Genomic DNA, 19,444 nt, shown 5'->3' with positions numbered 1-19,444 from the left:
AGGGTCTATAGTACAGTACAGCCATGAAAGAGCCTTAGGTCTGTAGTACAGTAACAGCCATAGAAGAGCCTTAGGTCTATGTACAGCACAGCCATAGAAGAGCCTTAGGTCTATAGATACAGCCATAGAAAGCCTAGGTCCTATAGTACAGCCATAGAAGAGCCTTAGTCTTAGTACAGTACAGCCATAGAAGAGCCTTAGGTCTATTAGTACAGTACAGCCATAGAAGAGCCTTAAGTCTATAGTACAGTACACCATAGAAGAGCCTTAGTCTATAGTACAGTACAGCCATAGAAGAGCCTTAGGTCTATAGTACAGCCATAGAAGAGCCTTAGGTCTATAGTACAGCCATAGAAGAGCCTTAAGTCTATAGTACAGTACAGCCATAGAAGAGTCTTTAAGTCATATAGTACAGTACAGCCATAGAAGAGCCTTAGGTCTATAGTACAGTACAGCCATAGAAGAGCCTTAGGTCTATATACAGTACAGCCATAGAAGAGCCTTAGGTCTATAGTACAGTACAGCCATAGAAGAGCTTAGGTCTATAGTACAGCCATAGAAGAGCCTTAGGTCTATAGTACAGTACAGCCATAGAAGAGCCTTAGGTCTATAGTACAGTACAGCCATAGAAGAAGCCTTAGGTCTATAGTTACAGTACAGCCATAGAAGAGCCTTAGTCTTGTACAGTACAGCCATAGAAGAGCCTTAGTCTATAGTACAGTACAGCCATAGAAGAGCCTTAGGTCTATAGTACAGTACAACCATGAAGAGCCTTAAGTCTATAGTACAGTACAGCCATAGAAGAGCCTTAGGTCTATAGTTACTACAGCCATAGAAAGAGCCTTAGGTCTATAGTACAGCCATAGAAGAGCCTTAGGTCTAGTACAGTACAGCCAAGAAGAGCCTTAGGTCTATAGTACAGTACAGCCAAGAAGAGCCTTAAGTCTTATTAAGTACAGCCATAGAAGAGCCTTAGGTCTATAGTACAGTACAGCCATAGAAGAGCCTTAGTCTAGTACAGTACAGCCATAGAAGAGCTTAGGTCTTAGTACAGTACAGCCATAGAAGAGCCTTAGGTCTGTAGTAAGTACAGCCATAGAAGAGCCTTAGGTCTAATACAGTACAGCCATAGAAGAGCCTTAAGTCTTAGTACAGTACAGCCATAGAAGAGCCTTAAGTCTTAGTACAGTACAGCCATAGAAGAGCCTTAGGTCTATGTACACCATAGAAAGCCGTAGTCATAGTACAGCCCTAGAAGACCTTAGGTCTATAGTACAGTACAGCCATAGAAGAGCCTTAAGTCTATAGTACAGTACAGCCATAGAAGAGCCTTAGTCTATAGTACAGTACAGCCATAGAAGAGCCTTAGGTCTATAGTACAGTACAGCCATAGAAGAGCCTTAAGTCTATAGTACAGTACAGCATAGAAGAGCCTTAGGTCTATAGTACAGTACAGCCATAGAAGAGCCTTATGTCTATAGTACAGTACAGCCATAGAAGAGCCTTAGGTCTATAGTACAGCCATAGAAGGAGCCTTAGGTCTATAGTACAAGCCATAGAAGAGCCTTAGGTCTATAGTACAGTACAGCCATAGAAGAGCCTAAGTCTATAGTACAAGACAGCCATAGAAGGCCTTAGGTCTAAGTACAGTACAGCCATAGAAGAGCCTTAGTCTATAGTACAGTACAGCCATAGAAGAGCCTTAGGTCTATAGTACAGTACAGCCATAGAAGAGCCTTAAGTCATAGTACAGTACAGCCATAGAAGAGCCTTAGTCTATAGTACAGCCATAGAAGACCTAGGTCTATAGTACACCATTAAGAGCCTTAGGTCTATAGTACAGCCATAGAAGACCTTAGGTCTATAGTACACCATAGAAGAGCTTAGGTCTATGATCGTAGCTAGAGCTCAAGTCTTACAGTACAGCCATAGAAGAGCCTTAAAGTCTATAGTACAGCCATAGAAGAGCCTTAGGTCTATAGTACAGTACAGCCACTAGAAAGAGCCTTAGGTCTATAGTACAGTACAGCCATAGAAAAGCCTTAAGTCTATAGTACAGTACAGCCATAGAAGAGCCTTAGTCTATAGTACAGTACAGCCATTAGAAAAGCCTTAAGTCGATACAGTAGAATAGACTAAGATACAGTAGAATAGACTAAGATACAGTAGAATAGACTAAGATACAGTAGAATAGACTAAGATACAGTAGAATAGGTGACTCCACTTAGACCAGAGAGACTGTCAACTTTCTCTAGACAGGGTTCCTCAAATCAGAGCTTTGATGTCTTGAGTAGTTCTGGTTTTATTTGAATAATGTTCACTAATTGGCCAGAGATTCCGGTCACCCAGAGTCCCAGTTAATCCATTTCCTGGTCCCTCATTATTTTAAGCTTCACTAAAACTCTGTATTTATATGGTGATTACATGGTAGGTAGAACTTTGCACGGTGTGTGTGTGACCACGGGGTGTGTGACCACGGGGCGGGTGACCACGGGGAGTGTGACCACGGGGTGTGTGACCACGGGGCGGGTGACCACGGGGAGTGTGACCACGGGGCGGGTGACCACGGGGCGGGTGACCACGGGGCGGGTAACCACGGGGCTTTGCACAATTGTTCCATTATAGTTTCTTCATGCCTTGTTTCAAATGCCTTGTTGCCCAATTCCTTACTCTATTGAAGGTCTGACACATTTGTATTGGGAAAGGCGATATGACCCATAGTGATGTGCGGGTTGACTTATAACCCGCTGTCCCTGTGGTTATATCCGCAGGCGGGTTTAGAGTCATGAAATGTTACGTGGATGAATGACGGGGCGGGTTGAATAAAGAAAAAAACGATACCTTAAAAAAAATCTAAAAATGTATAATTATTGTGCAATTTTATATCTATAGGCTACATCAAGGTTTTTCCCCTCCCATTATTTTAGGCTATCTGGCATAGTGCGTAAGCCTAACCCGTAGGACCTAACTGTACGCGTGCCAAATAGTCTACACGCCAATCGCCAAAATGGTTTTGGGAACAGGCAGAAAAAAGTTACCGTCGATCCACAGAGGCAAAAAAAAAGGGACATTGTCGGAGTTTAATTCAATAAGAGAAAAGCTGGGAAATGGAGAGTTAAAAATAGAGTGACGTTGGGGCGGTGGCGAGAGAGGATGATGGCAGTGCTTCAAATAGTCCTATGACACGTCAAAGGGAACTGAGGCCTACTGTTCAGATGGGTTAAACTGACTCTGAAATCAGGACACTTGACYGTAGGTCTATAACCTCTCACATAGCCTTACTATTAACTCCTGCAGAATTAAGTGTTTATTGCAGTACAATGACACACACACCAAATGTAGGCTACGTTTTTTTGGACAGAAGTGGAGAAATATGTTTTAATTTGTATTTTTGCCATCTTGGGAGAATGCAAATGCAATTATTTAGCGTCTGTAGAGGTGCTGTCTTTATTAGCATCATCCAAGCTGATAGTATTTTAACCACATAAAATATGCATCCAAGGAGAACTGATATCTTATCAGAAAACTGTCACGTTCCTGGACCTGTTTTCTGTTAGTTTTATGTGTTAGTTGGTCAGGACGTGAGTTTGGGTGGGCATTTCTATGTTTCTGTTTCTATTTGGTTTTGGGTTGCCCTGGTATGGCTCTCAATTAGAGGCAGGTGTTTGACTTTCCCTCTGATTGAGAGTCATATTTAGGTAGGCTGTTCACAATGTTTGTTTGTGGTGTTGTCTCCTGTTCTCCTTTCTGGTGTCGATGTTACACCATACGGATTGTTCGGTTTGTTTTCGTGCGTTTATGTAGTCTGTCCTGCGGTCAGCGTGCTTCGTGTATATGAAGTTCGTTTGTTCAGGTCTGTCTACATCGTTTTGTTATTTTGTTAGTAATATCCAGTATAGTTCGTTTTCGTCTTTGTCTATTTTGTTTATTTAATAAATATTATTGTATTCACAACCTGCTGCAGGCTTGTTTCGCATCACTTTCCCCTCTTCGTATGAAGAGGAGAGGAACGCCGTTACCGAGGAACATGGTTGGCGGGCGTTTTCACAGAAAATCTGTTTCCTTACAACCGGTCAAACTGATGTCATTTGGAAACCTAGCACAGAAAATCTGTTTCCTTACAACCGGTCAAACTGATGTCATTTGGAACTAGCACAGAAAATCTGTTTCCTTACAACGGTCAAACTGATGTCATTTGGAAACCTAGCACAGAAAATCTGTTTCCTTACAACCGGTCAAACTGAATGTCATTTGGAAACCTAGCACAGAAAAATCTGTTTCCTTACAAACCGGTCAAACTGATGTCATTTGGAAACCTAGCACAGAAAAATCTGTTCCTTACAACCGGTCAAACTGATGTCATTTGGAAACCTAGCACAGAAAATCTGTTTCCTTACAACCGGTCAAAACTGATGTCATTTGGAAACCTAGCACAGAAAATCTGTTTCCTTACAACCGGTCAAACTGATGTCATTTGGAAACCTAGCACAGAAAATCTGTTTCCTTACAACCGGTCAAACTGATGTCATTTGGAACCTAGCACAGAAAATTCTGTTTTCCTTACAACCGGTCAACTTATGTCATTTGGAACCTAGCACAGAAAATCTGTTCCTTACAACCGGTCAAACTGATGTCATTTGGAAACCTAGCACAGAAAATCGTTTTCCTTACAACCGGTCAAACTGATGTCATTTGGAAACCTAGCACAGAAATCTGTTTCCTTACAAACGCGGTCAAACTGATGTCATTTTGGAAACCTAGCACAGAAAATCTGGTTTCCTTACAACCGGTCAAACTGATGTCACTTGAAACCTAGCACAGAAAATCTGTTTCTTACAACGGTCAAACTGATGTCATTTGGAAATAGCACAGAAAATCGTTAAATTTTTTACATTTTTTATGTTATTTTTGATCCAGACGGTTAGCTACGGCTTTTGAGTTATTGCATATTCACTTCTCCCGGTCAATTAAAAAATATCTTTGCTCTGCAAAAGAGAAGAGAATGACAGAGAAACGTATCGACGTCAACTAGCTTGAAGCATTCACATTCTATCCCTTTATGACATCATTTGTATGAGGAAGAGTTGATTTAGTCTTCTGTAGTGGCAACATGTAATGAACAGAAGAGAAGCTGCATCTATCTAATTATAGACAAAGTCGACTAACAAATAGCCTACCGAAATGTCTGGAATTATAGCAGAAACATCTATTTAGCCCCCCAAAAAATTGTTGCACCCCCCCTGTCAAAAATATTGTGCTCACCCCCCTGTCAAAAAAAATTGTGCACCCCCTGTCAAAAAATGTGCCTGCACCTCCCCTGTCAAAAAAATTGTGCACCCCCCTGTCAAAACAAAAATGTGCACACCCCCTGTCAAAAACAACCCTGTCATGTGCACCCCCCTGTCGTCAAAAAAGTAATTCCGCCGTCCTCTGACTGTAGCCAACCGAGCTTGTTCTATATTAGCGGTTAGGGTGTGGCCTCTGAGTTTCTACTTCATCACATGTATAGTCGGGCCAGTTATGTGTGGGTTATTAGCAATTGCGGGTGGTTGCAGGTGACGCAAACAGCTGACCATGCACCACTAATGACCCGCACTGAAACTCTATGGTTTTATGCAACAAGTACAGAACACACAGCCATATGCTTCCCTGCACGCTGGTACACAAGAAACCATGTTAGATATTCTGTGGTCTGAACCTGTCTTGTTTGTCCTGTTTCAGTTCAAACTTTGTGGGGAAGATTCTTGGCCCTGCAGGGCAACACAATCAAACGGCTTCAGGAAGAGGACTGGGGCCAAGATCTCATGTACTGGGCAAAGTCCATGAGGGACAAGGCGAAAGGTGAGGACCTGGCAGTACAGCACACACACCTGGCCATGTTAACACACCAACGCCTGGCATGTTTACACACACACACCTGGCATGTTACACACACACCTGGCATGTTAACGAACATGTACACAACACACCTGGCATGTTACACACACACCTGCGATGTTATCACACACCTGGCATGTTATCCACACACCTGGCATGTTACCACACACACCTGGCATGTTCAACAGCACGACACACACTGGCATGTTACACACACACCTGGCATTGTCACACACACACCTGCATGTTACACACACACTGGCATTCACACACACACCTGCATGTTACCACACACACACCTGGCATGTTACACACACACACAACACACCTGGCATGTTCACACACGCATACACCACACACACCCAACCACACTGCATATGGATACACACACACACACACACACACACACACACACACACACACACACACACACACACACCTGGCATTGTTAAACACACACACACACACACACACACACAGCACACACAACCCCTGGCATGTTACACACACACACATACAAACACCTGGCATGTTACACACACAACACACACACACCACACACACACACACACACAACACAACACACACACACACACACACACACACACACACACACACACACACACCTGGCATGTTACACACCTGGCATGTTATAACACACCTGGCATGTTATACACACCTGGCATGTTATACACACCTGGCAGTTACACACCTGATTATAATACACCTGGCATTTATACACACCTGGCAGTTATACACACTGGCATGTTATAACACCTGGCATGTTATACACAAAACCTGGCATGTATATACACCTTTTTTGGCATGTTTTGGGGTATACAACCCAAAACCTGCATGTTATACACACCTGCATGTTATACACACCTGCATTGTATACACACCTGGCATGTTACACACACCCTGGCATGTATACACAGACCCAGACCGGGGTGGCTTGTCTTCCTCAATAAGCTCTCTAACTGTCCTGTGTTGTTGTGTTTCAGGAGGAGGGTCTGAGGAAAGGTGGTGAGCCCAAGTACGCACACCTGTCTATGGAGCTGCATGTCTTCATCGAGGTGTTTGCCCCCGTGCCCGAGGCTTATCTACGCATGGCACACGCCATGGAGGAAGTCAAGAAGTTCCTGTTTCCTGTGAGTGGAATTAGACTTTTATTAAGTGTGGTGGTTCTGTAAGTTCCAGTGCTTTTATTTTCCTTGTCTGCCCCTAAAATAAATAATTAAAGGTGCAAGTTGAAMCCAAATAAGKTTCTTGAGAGCGGTGCTATACGGGAACCATTTTAGTGTCTCTGAAGAACCACAAAATGGGAAGRTTCTATGAAGAACCAAACAAAACCAGTAATGTTTCGGCCCTCTAGGACCAGAGTTGCTGTATGGTTTTAAGCCTTATTTGCATATTTCCCAGGGTGCCTTTTTCAAGTGAATCTTCAAGTTATCATTACCACCATGACGGTGTTTGCTAGTGACAGAGACATGATTGTTGCATTCATTTTTAGTCTTGTGGCCTTCACCAAGTGAGCTCCTAAGTGAATATGTTGTCATTAAAAGTACAATACATAGTTCATAAGGCCTTCTTTTAAGGGCCTAGTTTTACCCTAATACAGTGGCCCGAAACTCCTAGTTTACTCCCTTTTTAAGGGCCTAGTTTACAGGCTGCACCAAACTGCAAATCCCATTATACTGGCTTGCGAAGTGATGTGTAATTCCTATTGACATCCACCCAGAGTGGGGATATCCAACATTTGGATTTGTTATTCACCTGCAACATGCATTCAGAATGACTGCCAGGGTATGATTTTAAATATCACACTACATACACCATATAAACTGGAGCATTTCAGTAACGGGTGCTATAAGTCCAAGTAACAGATTGGAATATTCTAGAAAAATGCTTTTATTTATGTTTAGGGGCTCCCAAGTGGCGCAGCGGTCTAMGACACTGCATCTTAGTGCTAGATGCGTCACTACAGATCCTGGTTCGATTCCAAGCGGTGATTGGGAGTCCCATAGGGCGGCACACAATTGGCCCAGCGTTGTCCGGGTTAGGGTTAAGCCGGGGTAGGCTGTCATTGTAAAATAAGAATTTGTTCTTAACTTACTTAAAGATGAAAAAAAWAWATATTTGAGAAGCATAACATTAATTAATCAATCAATCAATGTACCTGCAGAAACAGATATTGAAACAAACACTTTTAAAAATCAACCTGCAATGAAGCATGCTGGGAAATATGATGCGTGGTTAAACTCTGGTTACTAACACCAACACTGGGGTTCTTTCCACACCACCTGAGTGTTAATTTAACTCTTGAATCGACACTAGAAACGTTACACTGGAAAAAAACAACACTAGCTAAGACTGCCCAATTTGCTGTGTCCTATGAAAGGGACACATCTGCAGGCTTCCATACATTTTCAAGAACCTTTTAGAATTCTGAAGAACCATTGACGCCACGTCAAGAACCCCACGCTTCACTCAAAGGTTMTTTTTATCGGGCAAGAGTTCTCTTAAGAGCTGAGGAAGAACCATTTAAGAAACAGTGTACCTTGTCAAGGTCGTGATAAGTTGCAAAAACTGTAGTATTTTTATTAGGCAAGTGCAGGTTACTTTTCAAGACACAAATATATATATATATTTTTCATTATTTGTATGAAATGGTTCTGATACCTAAACAGTTATCAAATGCTATTGATTGGTCTGTTTTGAACAGTTTGACACGATACACAAAGCAAGCACCACGTCATTCGATGGACTGACCAACGATGTGTCTGCTTACCTGGAATAACCAGCCTTGACGGGGCAGCGAGCCTGAGCCGATAAACAATAGGCTTNGGGCAGCGAGCCTGAGCCGATAAACAATAGGCTTAAAAAGAATTGGGTCACTTTCACCGTGCCTGCAGGGTGCCCCCATATGGCTCTAAATATCCGTAAGCCTCCTGTGTTAGAAGAGGAGGGCAGTGCTACCCAGAGACACTCCTCTAACTGCCGAGTTACACCGGGGCATCTGGAAAATAGTAGGCTTTTAACTGCTTCTCTGGATCCGTAGCTATGCCAGCATGAGCGAAATTCTTGAAAATAGAWTAGAGCATAATTTTACTGTTCAGTGCGAACCTCTCGCGAAGCTGTGTTGCTTACTCCCAGGTTTCATTGAAATTAGCAGGTTACTCATACAGGTTGTGAAGGCGTTTGTTCGGCATAGGCCAAGATCATAGCACCGATACTACAACAAAAATGGTACCTCTAATTATTTAGAAAAATTCTTAGAAACGTTTTGCATATGGAGGTTGCTGTTATCCTAGATCTGTTTCTGTGGAGACCTTGAGTAACAGCATTCTGAGAAAATGGCCCCCAGCTCAACTCTGGTGGCCCATTCCTGTAGCWTTGGGGACTGCCATGTTGCCACTTATACTTTGGAAGGATTCCAAGCTGGAGAATTATGGTTGGAATTCTGGAAGCTGATGAACTCTTTTGAATATTGCTATCCTACAGATGTAGGATCTTAATTTGATCACCCTGTAGTKGCAGGAAATGTCCKGTACAGAAGGAAATGCAAAATTSTAGTGTATTTGAGKCTTCTAAAATKTGTAATTTCCATTTCTGACTTAATTTGCCCTAACTAAAAATKKATCAACCCCTACAAAAAGGTCCATGAATGATAATCCACACAATRATTCACATTTCCTCTGGCCGTAGGAATATTTTCCTGCTGTGAGAAACTGGTCAAAATGAATATCCTGTATCTGTAGCTTTGCGGTATTTTGTCGTGACTTTACTTTCATTMATCTGATGACAGTTAATTCGAAAAAATAACAATGTATAGTTGTTACCCGATTTAAAATAAAAGATTAATCATGTAATAATTAACTCATTAGGAATTTGGGGCACCACGAGAGCGGTTGTTTAAAGCGTGACCATCTCCCGAATGAAACTCGAAAGGTCCTTACCTATCATATACATAAAACAGTCAACGTAGTAAAAGTAAGAAATGTATTTACGCCGTTTATCTCTGTCGGAACCAGCCCTCCTTCGAAAGAGTGTTGGTTTGGCCTTTCAGTGGCATGCTTGTTTGTCCAAAAAGGGTCCCCTCTTTTTCCCAGTCTTCTTTCTGCTGTTCACTCTGGACGATGCGCCTAGGGTAATGGTTAGCCAGCTGTGTCGATGGTTCCCCTCGGTGATGCGAGTCGGAGAATACGGTGATTTGAGAATAGTGTAGGATGGGATGGTTTGAATAGTAGTAGTATGGTACCACTTAAATTCGCTTTTCTTGATATCTGACTTGGGACAGCTAATCAGCCATATCTGTGATTGTCTAGGAGATGAGCTTCTCTCCTACACCTCATGTTGATATTCAGTGTTCAGGATTCAGACCACTTTACACGCACAGCTGCAACCTGCCAATGTTCTGGTCTAGTATGTTAATTCTTAGCTCGTCCCTATGCTCTGGTCAAAAAGGACAGTTCCATCAGGCTGGCACACTCTCTGACCTCACTCGGGGCGTGGCTACTTACCATGCAAAGGTATATGATAGCAAATTATCTCTTATGACTCCTTCAATTTACATTCCTATCTTAACACGAATACTTTCATCATTTGGCATATTATATGCACATAGTATTGGATGGAAACTTGACAGATAAAAGGGATATTCTTTCCAAGTTACAGTATTTTGTTTATACCATTTTAATTGATATCACACAATAAAAACCAACATGACATTAGTTTTCTATAGCTGACCTCTGACCGTTCCCCACATTCTTCTGTTAGWAATATTGTTGCAGTATTCACTTTTGAACGTATTTGAGTTTCGGCAGGAAAAGCCTGTTAACAAAGACATTCCTTTTGTTCGTACTGGAGGGAGAGAAAGAGTCCCCTTCTGCTGTAATTTACAACAGAACTGTCAACACCTCCAGCAGCCCCCCCCCCCCCTCCTCTGTGGGTGAGACAGGGTCTGGTTACTGTCATCTATTGCCAAGCTGATCATACCCATTCTGATCCTCACAAGACAGTCATGACAATTTGTTAACCTGTTGTGGTGTTATTCCCATATGCTGCAGAAGTTGTTTGGTTATTGATATTCTAGCTATGCAGTACTTGCATATCTTAATTTCCCTGTAAAGAAGATGCAAAAATCATATACAGTACCAGTCAAAAGTTTTGACACCTACTCATTCCAGGGTTTTTCTTAATTTTTTACTATTTTCTACATTGTAGAATAATAGTGAATACATCAAAACTATGAAAATACACATATGGAATCATGGAGTAACCAAAAGAGTGTTAAACAAATCAAAATATATTTGAGATTCTTCAAATTAGCCACCCTTTGGCTTGATGGCAGCTTTGCACACACTTGGCATTCTCTCAACCAGCTTCGAGGTAGTTACCTGGAATGCATTTCAATTAACAGGTGTGTCTTGCTAAGTTAATTTGTGGAATTTCTTTCCTTAATGTGTTTGAGTCAATCATTTGTGTTKTGACAAGGTAGGGGTGGTATACAGAAGATGGCCCTACTTGGTATAAGACCAAGTCCATATTATGGCAAGAACAGCTCAAATAAGCAAAGAGAAACAACAGTCCATCATTACTTTAAGACATTAAGGTTTTTATTTATATTTTATTTAACTAGGCAAGTAACTAGGCAAGTCAGTTAAGAACAAATAAACATTATTTACAATGACGGCCTACCAAAAGGCAAAAGGCCTCCTGCGGGGACGGGGGCTGGGATTAAAAATATAACATAAAATTAAAATATAGGACAAAACACACATCACGACAAGAGAGACACTACTCAAAGAGAGACCTAAGACAACAACATAGCATGGCAGCAACACATGACAGCACAAAACATGGTACACACATTATTGGGCATAGACAGCAGCACAAAGGGCAAGAAGGTAGAGACAACAATACATCACACGAAGCAGCCACAACTTTCAGTAAGAGTGTCCATGATTGAGTCTGAGTGAAGAGATGGACATAAAACGGTCCAGTTTGAGTGTTTTTTTTGCAGCTGGATCCAGTCGCAAGTGGCAGCGAACTGAAAAGAGGAGAGACCCAGGGATGTGCGTGCTTAGGGGACCTTTAACAGAATGTGACTGGCAGAACRGGTGTTGTATGTGGAGGATGAGGGCTGCAGTAGATATCTCAGATTGGGGGGAGCGAGTCCTGAGAGGGTTTTATAAATAAGCATCAACCAGTGGGTCTTGCGACAGGTATACACAAATTACCAGTTTACAGGGGAGTATAGAGTGCAGTGATGTGTCCTATAAGAAGGAAATGGTGGTAAATCTGATGGCTGAATGGTAAAGAACATCTAGCTCCTTGAGAGCACCCTTACCTGCTGATCTATAATTTACGTCTCTATAATCTGGCATGGGTAGGATGGTCATCTGAATCAGGGTTTGTTTGGCAGCTGGGGTGAAAAAAGAGCGATTACGATAGAGGAAACCAAGTGTAGATTTAACTTTAGCCTGCAGTCTTTATATGTGCTGAGAGAAGGACAGTGTACCATCTAGCCATTCTCCCAGTCACTTGTAGGAGGTGACTACCTCAAGCTCTAAACCCTCAGAGGTAGTAMTCACACCTGTRGGGAGAGGGGCATTCTTCTTACCAAACCACATGACCTTTGTTTAGAAGGTGTTCAGAAAAAGGTTAAGGGTAGAGAATGCTTGTTGGATACTAAGAAAGCTTTGTTGTAAAGCTTTTAACGTCAGTTAACCAGTATAAGGTCAGTCAATCCAGGACAATTTCAAGAACTTTCAAAGTCTCTTCAAGTGCAGTCGCAAAAAMCATSAAGCACTATGATGAAACTGGCTCTCATGAGGACCGCCACAGGAAAGGAAGACCCAGAGTTACCTCTGCTGCAGAGGATAAGTTCATTAGAGTTACCAGCCTCAGAAATTACAGCCCAAATAAATGCTTCACAGAGTTCAAGTAACAGACACATCTCAACATCAACTGTTCAGAGGAGACTGCCTTCATGGTCGAATTCTGCAAAGCAACCACACAATAAGAAGAAGAGATTTGCTTGGGCGAAGAAACACAACAATGGACATGCGAAATCTGGCTTTGGTCTGATGAGTCCAAATTTGAGATTTTTGGTTCCAACCGCCGTGTCTTTGTGAGACGCAGAGTAGGTGATCAGATGATCTCTGCATGTGTGGTTCCCACCGTGAGCATGGAGGAGGAGGTGTGATGATGTCGGGCTGCATTGCTGGTGACACTGTCAGTGATTTTATTTAGAATTCAAGGCACCTTAATCAGCATGGCTACCAAAGCATTCTGCAGCGATAAGCCATCCCATCTGGTTTGCGCTTAGTGGGACTATGATTTTGTTTTCAAACGAGACAATGACCAACAACACACCTCCAGGCTGTGTAAGGGCTATTTGACCAAGAAGGAGAGTGATGAGTGCTGCATCAGATGACCTGGCCTCCACAATCACCCGACCTCAAACCAATTGAGATGGTTTGGAATGAGTTGGACCGCAGAATGAAGGAAAATCAGCCAACAAGTGCTCAGCATATGTGGGACCTCCTTCAAGACTGTTGGAAAAGCATTCCAGGTGGTTGACAGAATCCCAAGTGTGTGCAAATCTGTCATCAAGGCAAAGGGTTGGCTACTTTGAAGAATCTCTTAATATTTCTGATTTAACACTTTGCTTACTAAATGATTCCGTGGTGTATTTCACAGTTTTGATGTCTTCATTATTATTCACAATGTAGAAAATAGTAAAATAAAGGAAAAAAACCTTGAATGAGTAGGTGTTTCAAAATGTTTAGACGGTACTGTTTGGTTCATATGGGGCAATGTAAAGCAGTGATTTGATGTAACACTGTGATTTCCCAGACAGACTTGTTTTAGATTGGAGTGCTCAGTATAACAGCCATTAATTATCCCTCTGAAAGATTCTAGGTTAGCGAGCTTCATTTGTCTCTTTTGAAGTGGATCGATTTTTTTTTTTCTAAGCTGGGAAGGCAGTCTGTCTCTCTCCCTGCCCCCCCCCCCCCCCCTCTCTGTCTAAGTCCCTCTGTTAGTCTTAATAATTAGTTAGCTTAGGTAGAAACGATCTAATGTATAGCAAAGTATTAACTGTCTAAATTGTTAAGCAAAGGCAATGCCGTGTTGCTCTTGGCCATGGATTAGTACATAATCAGACAAATGGTTTTCTGTGTGTTGTCACTCTAGAGATGAGTGGAGAACATGCCGCCCTAAAGTGCTCTCTATTCCTTACATGATGCACGCAGTACTTTTGACCCGGGGCCCATAGTGCATAGTAGTGGGAACAGTATAAGGATGGTGGCRTTTTGAGACGTGACCTCGGATCGTGGTTCTACCCCCAAAAATGACTCTCTCTGGGGAAAGACTACGTCCGATGCTTGGTGTGTGAAAGGTTCGCTCCTGCAGGAGGATGTATCATTATTTATCTGTTTCTCCAATAAACAGAGGAAAATATGGAAGATTTACCACTAGAGTACATTCACTAGTTCTTTTACCTTGACTATGTAGGGACTAGGGTGCTGCGTATACGCACACATACACACTTTGCGTGACACACACACACACACACACACAAACACACACATACACACTGTTTTAAAAGGCTTCATGAGACATGCTCTTTATTGCCTGCTGCCTTGCTCTTTTAGTCATTAGAGGAATGGTTTGTATTGAGCGGCTTAGTAATTACCTTTCCTCTCTTCCCTCCTTCCCTATCCTCCGTCCGTCTTTACTACCAACCCTCCTCCTGTCTGTCCTCTTCCTCTCTCTCTCTCTCTCTCTACCTTCTTTCTCTCTCTGTGCAGGACATGATGGATGACATCTGTCAGGAACAGTTCATGGAGATGGGTTATCTGAACGGGGGCCAGGAGCACGGGCCAGGGGCCCCACGAGGTAGAGGCGGACCACCGGGCCCCAGGGGCCGAGGAGGGCCACCGGGACAAACAGGGSCATCCAGGTAACCAGACAGACTCAGGATGACATTTATCAAGGTGGCTGATGACAATTCATTGTCTGGTCTATCTATGTCTGGTCCTCTTCTTTCCTTCTTTCTCTCTTCCTCCATCTCTCCAGGGGTAGAGGTATGCTCCCACGTGGAGGTGCMACAAGGGGAGGTGCGCCCCGCGGAGGGCCAGCCAGAGTTGGGGTAGTGAGGGGGGCACCGGCAGGAAGAGGGGGACCTCCAGCTGCCCCCGCCCGAGGGGGAGCAACGCCCCGAGCCAGACCCCCTGCCCCTGGGGGACCACCCAGGATGCCCCCCCCACACCAACACGCCCCAGCACACGGACAATATGAGGAATATGTAAGTTAAAATATCAATTCRTTTTTAAAATAACTGTTCAGTCCTTTATCATTCCATACATGAAACATGTATTATCCAATGACGTTTTAGAGTCGTAAGATCTCTTACACGTTTTATTTTAGCTAGTCGATTTTTTTCCCCACCAATCATGTTGTAGTTATTAAGATACATTGTAACAATGACCATACTATGATTCAGAGAACACCTTCATTGTGTAAAGCTTTGAACCCTATAATGAATAGTTAAGAATGTAATCTGGTTCGTTTATTTAACCCTAATTTATCCAGGTTAGTTGAACTCTATTTCACCAGGGGAGATCAGACAGTACTAGTAGTGGGAGTCGACGAGTAATGCGTTATTGTAGAGAGCATATCGAGTGAAGCAACAGCCCTGCCTGGTCTACCTTTTTATAAGACATTTGTACAGTGGCATTTTAAAGAACTACCCCTGTTTTTATATTTGTAAAGCAGTGATTGAATGTAACACTGTGATTTCCCAGACAGACTTGTTTAGATTGGAGTGCTCAGTATAACACCATTAATTCCCCTCTGAAAATGATTCTAGTTAGCGAGCTTCATTTGTCTCTTTTGAAGTGGATCGATTTTTTTTTTCTAAGCTGGGGAAGGCAGTCTGTCTCTCTCCCTGCCCCCCCCCCCCCCTCTCTGTTAGTCTTAATAATTAGTTAGCTTTAGGTAGAAACGATCTAATGTATAGCAAAGTATTAACTGTCTAAATTGTTAAGCAAAGGCAATGCCGTGTTGCTCTTGGCCATGGATTAGTACATAATCAGACAAATGGTTTTTCTGTGTGTTGTCACTCTAGAGATGGAGTGAGAACATGCCGCCTAAAGTGCTCTCTATTCCTTACATGATGCACGCAGTACTTTTGACCCGGGGCCCATGTGCATAGTAGTGGAACAGTATAAGGATGGTGGCATTTTGAGACGTGACCTCGGATATCGTGGTTCTACCCCAAAATGACTCTCTCTGGGGAAAGACTACGTCCGATGCTTGGTGTGTGAAGGTTCGCTCCTGCAGGAGGATGTATCATTATTTATCTGTTTCTCCAATAAAGAGGAAAATATGGAAGATTTACCACTAGAGTACATTCACTAGTTCTTTTACCTTGACTATGTAGGGACTAGGGTGCTGCGTATACGCACACATACACACTTTGCGTGACACACACACACACACACACAAACACACACATACACACTGTTTAAAAGGCTTACATGAGACATGCTCTTTATTGCCTGCTGCCTTTGTCTTTTTAGTCATTAGAGGAATGGTTTTGTTTATTTACTTCTCATACTCTCTCTTCCCTCCTTCCTATCCTCCGTCCGTCTTTACTACCAACCTCCTCCTGTCTGTCCATCTTCCTCATCTTCTCTCTCCTTCTACATACTCCAACTCCGTCAAGTGCTTGGTAACTACCAAACTCCAACCCTCACTCCTGGTCTGTTTCTTCCTTTCTCTCTCGTCTCTCTACCTTCTTTTCTCTCCTACTGTGCAGGACATGATGGACGTTGACAATCTGTCAGCGAGACAGTCATTGGAGATGTGGTTTATAACTTGAGGGGCAGGAGATACGTGGCCGGGCAACGACGATAGGTAGAACGGCGTCAATATGCAGAATCCTGACCATTCCGGCCGCCAGGGGCCGATGACGAAGGGCGTCGTGTTAGTTTACAACAAGGGCCATAACCAGGTAACCAGATCACGAACTACAGGATGACATGTTTTTCAAGGGTGGCTTGAATGACAATTTTACTTTATTTGTGCTGAGTCCATACCTACTTCGATGTCTAAGTGACTTCTCGGGCTTTCTTTTTTCGAATTCCTGTTTCTCCTCTACCTCTCATCTCTTCAAGGGGTAGTATGGTATGCTCCCACGTGGAGGTGCCACAACCTAGGGGAGGTTTGACGGCCCTTCGCGGAGAGGTGCCTGCCAAGAGTTGGGAGTAGATGAGGGGGCACACTGTGTAGGAAAGAGGAGAGCAAATCCAATCCAAAGTTGGTCTCTTTTTGCGGTCATTGCCCCACTCTTGAATGTTGGCATGTGATGAGTCAACCGCCCCCCGTAGCCCTAGACACAACCAATGACTTCTACATGGGGGGACAATAAATCCACATCGACGTGATGAACTCATGGGGGTGCCACTCATCTTCACCACTAGCAATGTAATTGCTGCCCCATTACTTAAAAACAATTCCAAATGTCAGCTTGGAACCCCAACACGCCCCCCGCCACAGGACAATATAAGGATTGTAGCACGGGACTTTAAAAAGGTACTCAATTTCATTTTTTAAAATAAAATGATTCAGGGTTGCACTTTATCATTCCAATACGTGAAGGAATGTAGTTGGGAGGAATAATGACCGATATTTTATGTAAGTTTCGTGGGAATAAGTTTATCTCTGTATATTCATTTACGTTTTTATAGTGGGTTATAGGTAGGTCACGGAGGTCGTTTTTAAGCTCTCACACAATCACTGTTTTTGAGTGGTGCCAAAACAGTTTTATTATAAAAGATACATTGTAACAATGACCATACTTGATCAGAGAAACACCTTCATTGTGAAAGCTTTGAACCCTATAATGAATAGTTAAGATGTAATCTGGTTCGTTTATTAAACCCTAATTTATTCCAGGTTAGATGACTCTATTTCACCAGGGGAGATCAGACAGTACTAGTAGTGGGAGTCGACTGTAATGCGTTATTGTAGAAAGCATATCGAGTGAAGCAACAGCCCTGCCTGGTCTACCTTTTTATAAGACATTTGTACAGTGGCATTTTAAAGAACTACCCTGTTTTTATATTTGGATTCACATTTATTTTTGTACCTCTGGTTTGGTAATGACAGCCTCAGTACCTCTGGGTTAAGGTTTGGTAATGACAGCTCAGTCCCTCTGGGTTAGGGTTTGGTAATAACAGCTCAGTACCTCTGGGTTAGGGTTTGGTAATACAGCTCAGTACTCTGGGTTAGGGTTTGGTAATGCAGCTCAGTACCTCTGGGTTTGGGTTTGGTAATGACAGCTCAGTACCTCTGGGTTAGGGTTTGTGAATGCCAGCTCAGTACCTCTGGGTTAGGGTTTGGTAATCTACCGTCTAGTACTGTGGGTTAAGGTTTGGTAATAAAGCTCAGTACCTCTGGGTTAAGGGTTTGGTAATGACAGCTCAGTACCTCTGGGTTAAGGTTTGGTAATACAGCTCAGTACCTCTGGGTTAGGTTTGGTAATACAGCTCAGTACCTCTGGGTTAGGGTTTGGTAATACAGCTCGTACCTCTGGGTTAGGTTTGGTAATAACAGTTCATACCTCTGGGTTAGGTTTGGTAATGACAGCTCAGTACCTCTGGGTTAGGTTTGGTAATGTACAGCTCAGTACCTCTGGGTTAGGGTTTGGTAATATCAGCTCAGTACCTCTGGGTTAGGTTTTTTGTAAACAGCTCAGTACCTCTGGGTTAGGGTTTGGTAATAACAGCTCAGCTACCTCTGGGTTAGGGTTTGGTAATCCTCAGCTCAGTACCTCTGGGTTAGGTTTGGTAATAACAGCTCAGTACCTCTGGGTTAGGGTTTGGTATAACAGCTCAGTACCTCTGGTTAGGGTTTGGTAATTAAAGCTCATACCTCTGGGTAGGGTTTGGTAATTTTTGGTAAGTGCTGAATCAGTGACCTCTGGGTTAGGGTTTGGTAATGGAGACCTAGCTCATGTTACCGCTTAGATTGTCGGGGGCTTTGAGGAGGATCTTGGTAATAACAGCATCATTTGTATCTCTGGGTTAAAAAAAGGTTTGGTAAGATAGGACTGGGCTAACATTCAGTACCAAATTTTGGGAAAGTCAAAGGTGGTCTGATTTTCTTGGGTTATTGGGTCTCTTGGTAATGCGGGGCTGCTACAAGGGTAGCTACGCATACTATTGCATGTATTAAAGACCAAGGCTTCGAGTACTTTCCACATTCTGTGGTTGGGATTTTTGTCGTTTAAATAGGCTGGCTGTAGAAGGTAACAAAGGGTAGGTTCGATGTCGAAATTACGATTATACAGACTTCAGGTAGCCTCTTTTGGGTTAAGGTGCGTGTATTAATTACAATGCTTTGTACCCTTTGGGTCTTTGGCTAATGGCTGCGTTCATTGTAAATTTCTCATACATTGCAAGTAAACCGTAGCTCTAGTAACCGGGTCTGTGGTTTAAGGTTCGGTTAATTACAGCTCGTACCTTTTGGGTTTGGTAATGGCTGTTGCTCA

At 42.9% G+C, this 19,444-nt stretch overlaps 1 protein-coding gene across 1 annotated transcript in view; it reads left to right on the top strand.

The window, feature by feature from the left end:
- Nucleotides 1-6,880: 6,880 nt before the first annotated feature.
- Nucleotides 6,881-19,444, top strand: part of LOC112073753 (KH domain-containing, RNA-binding, signal transduction-associated protein 1) — an 18,867-nt gene continuing 6,303 nt past the window's right edge. Inside the window, exons 1-3 of the mRNA XM_024140986.2 lie at nucleotides 6,881-7,028; nucleotides 14,697-14,848; nucleotides 14,965-15,193. Coding sequence (XP_023996754.2) covers nucleotides 6,930-7,028; nucleotides 14,697-14,848; nucleotides 14,965-15,193 — 480 coding nt within the window. The 5' untranslated portion in view covers nucleotides 6,881-6,929. The remainder of the gene's footprint in view (nucleotides 7,029-14,696; nucleotides 14,849-14,964; nucleotides 15,194-19,444) is intronic.

This window comes from Salvelinus sp. IW2-2015, unplaced genomic scaffold, assembly GCF_002910315.2.
Source record: "Salvelinus sp. IW2-2015 unplaced genomic scaffold, ASM291031v2 Un_scaffold2352, whole genome shotgun sequence".
Classification (NCBI taxonomy): Eukaryota; Metazoa; Chordata; class Actinopteri; order Salmoniformes; family Salmonidae; genus Salvelinus; species Salvelinus sp. IW2-2015.
The sequence above is the reverse complement of the archived record's forward strand: the minus strand, read 5'-3'. Positions and strand labels throughout refer to the sequence as shown.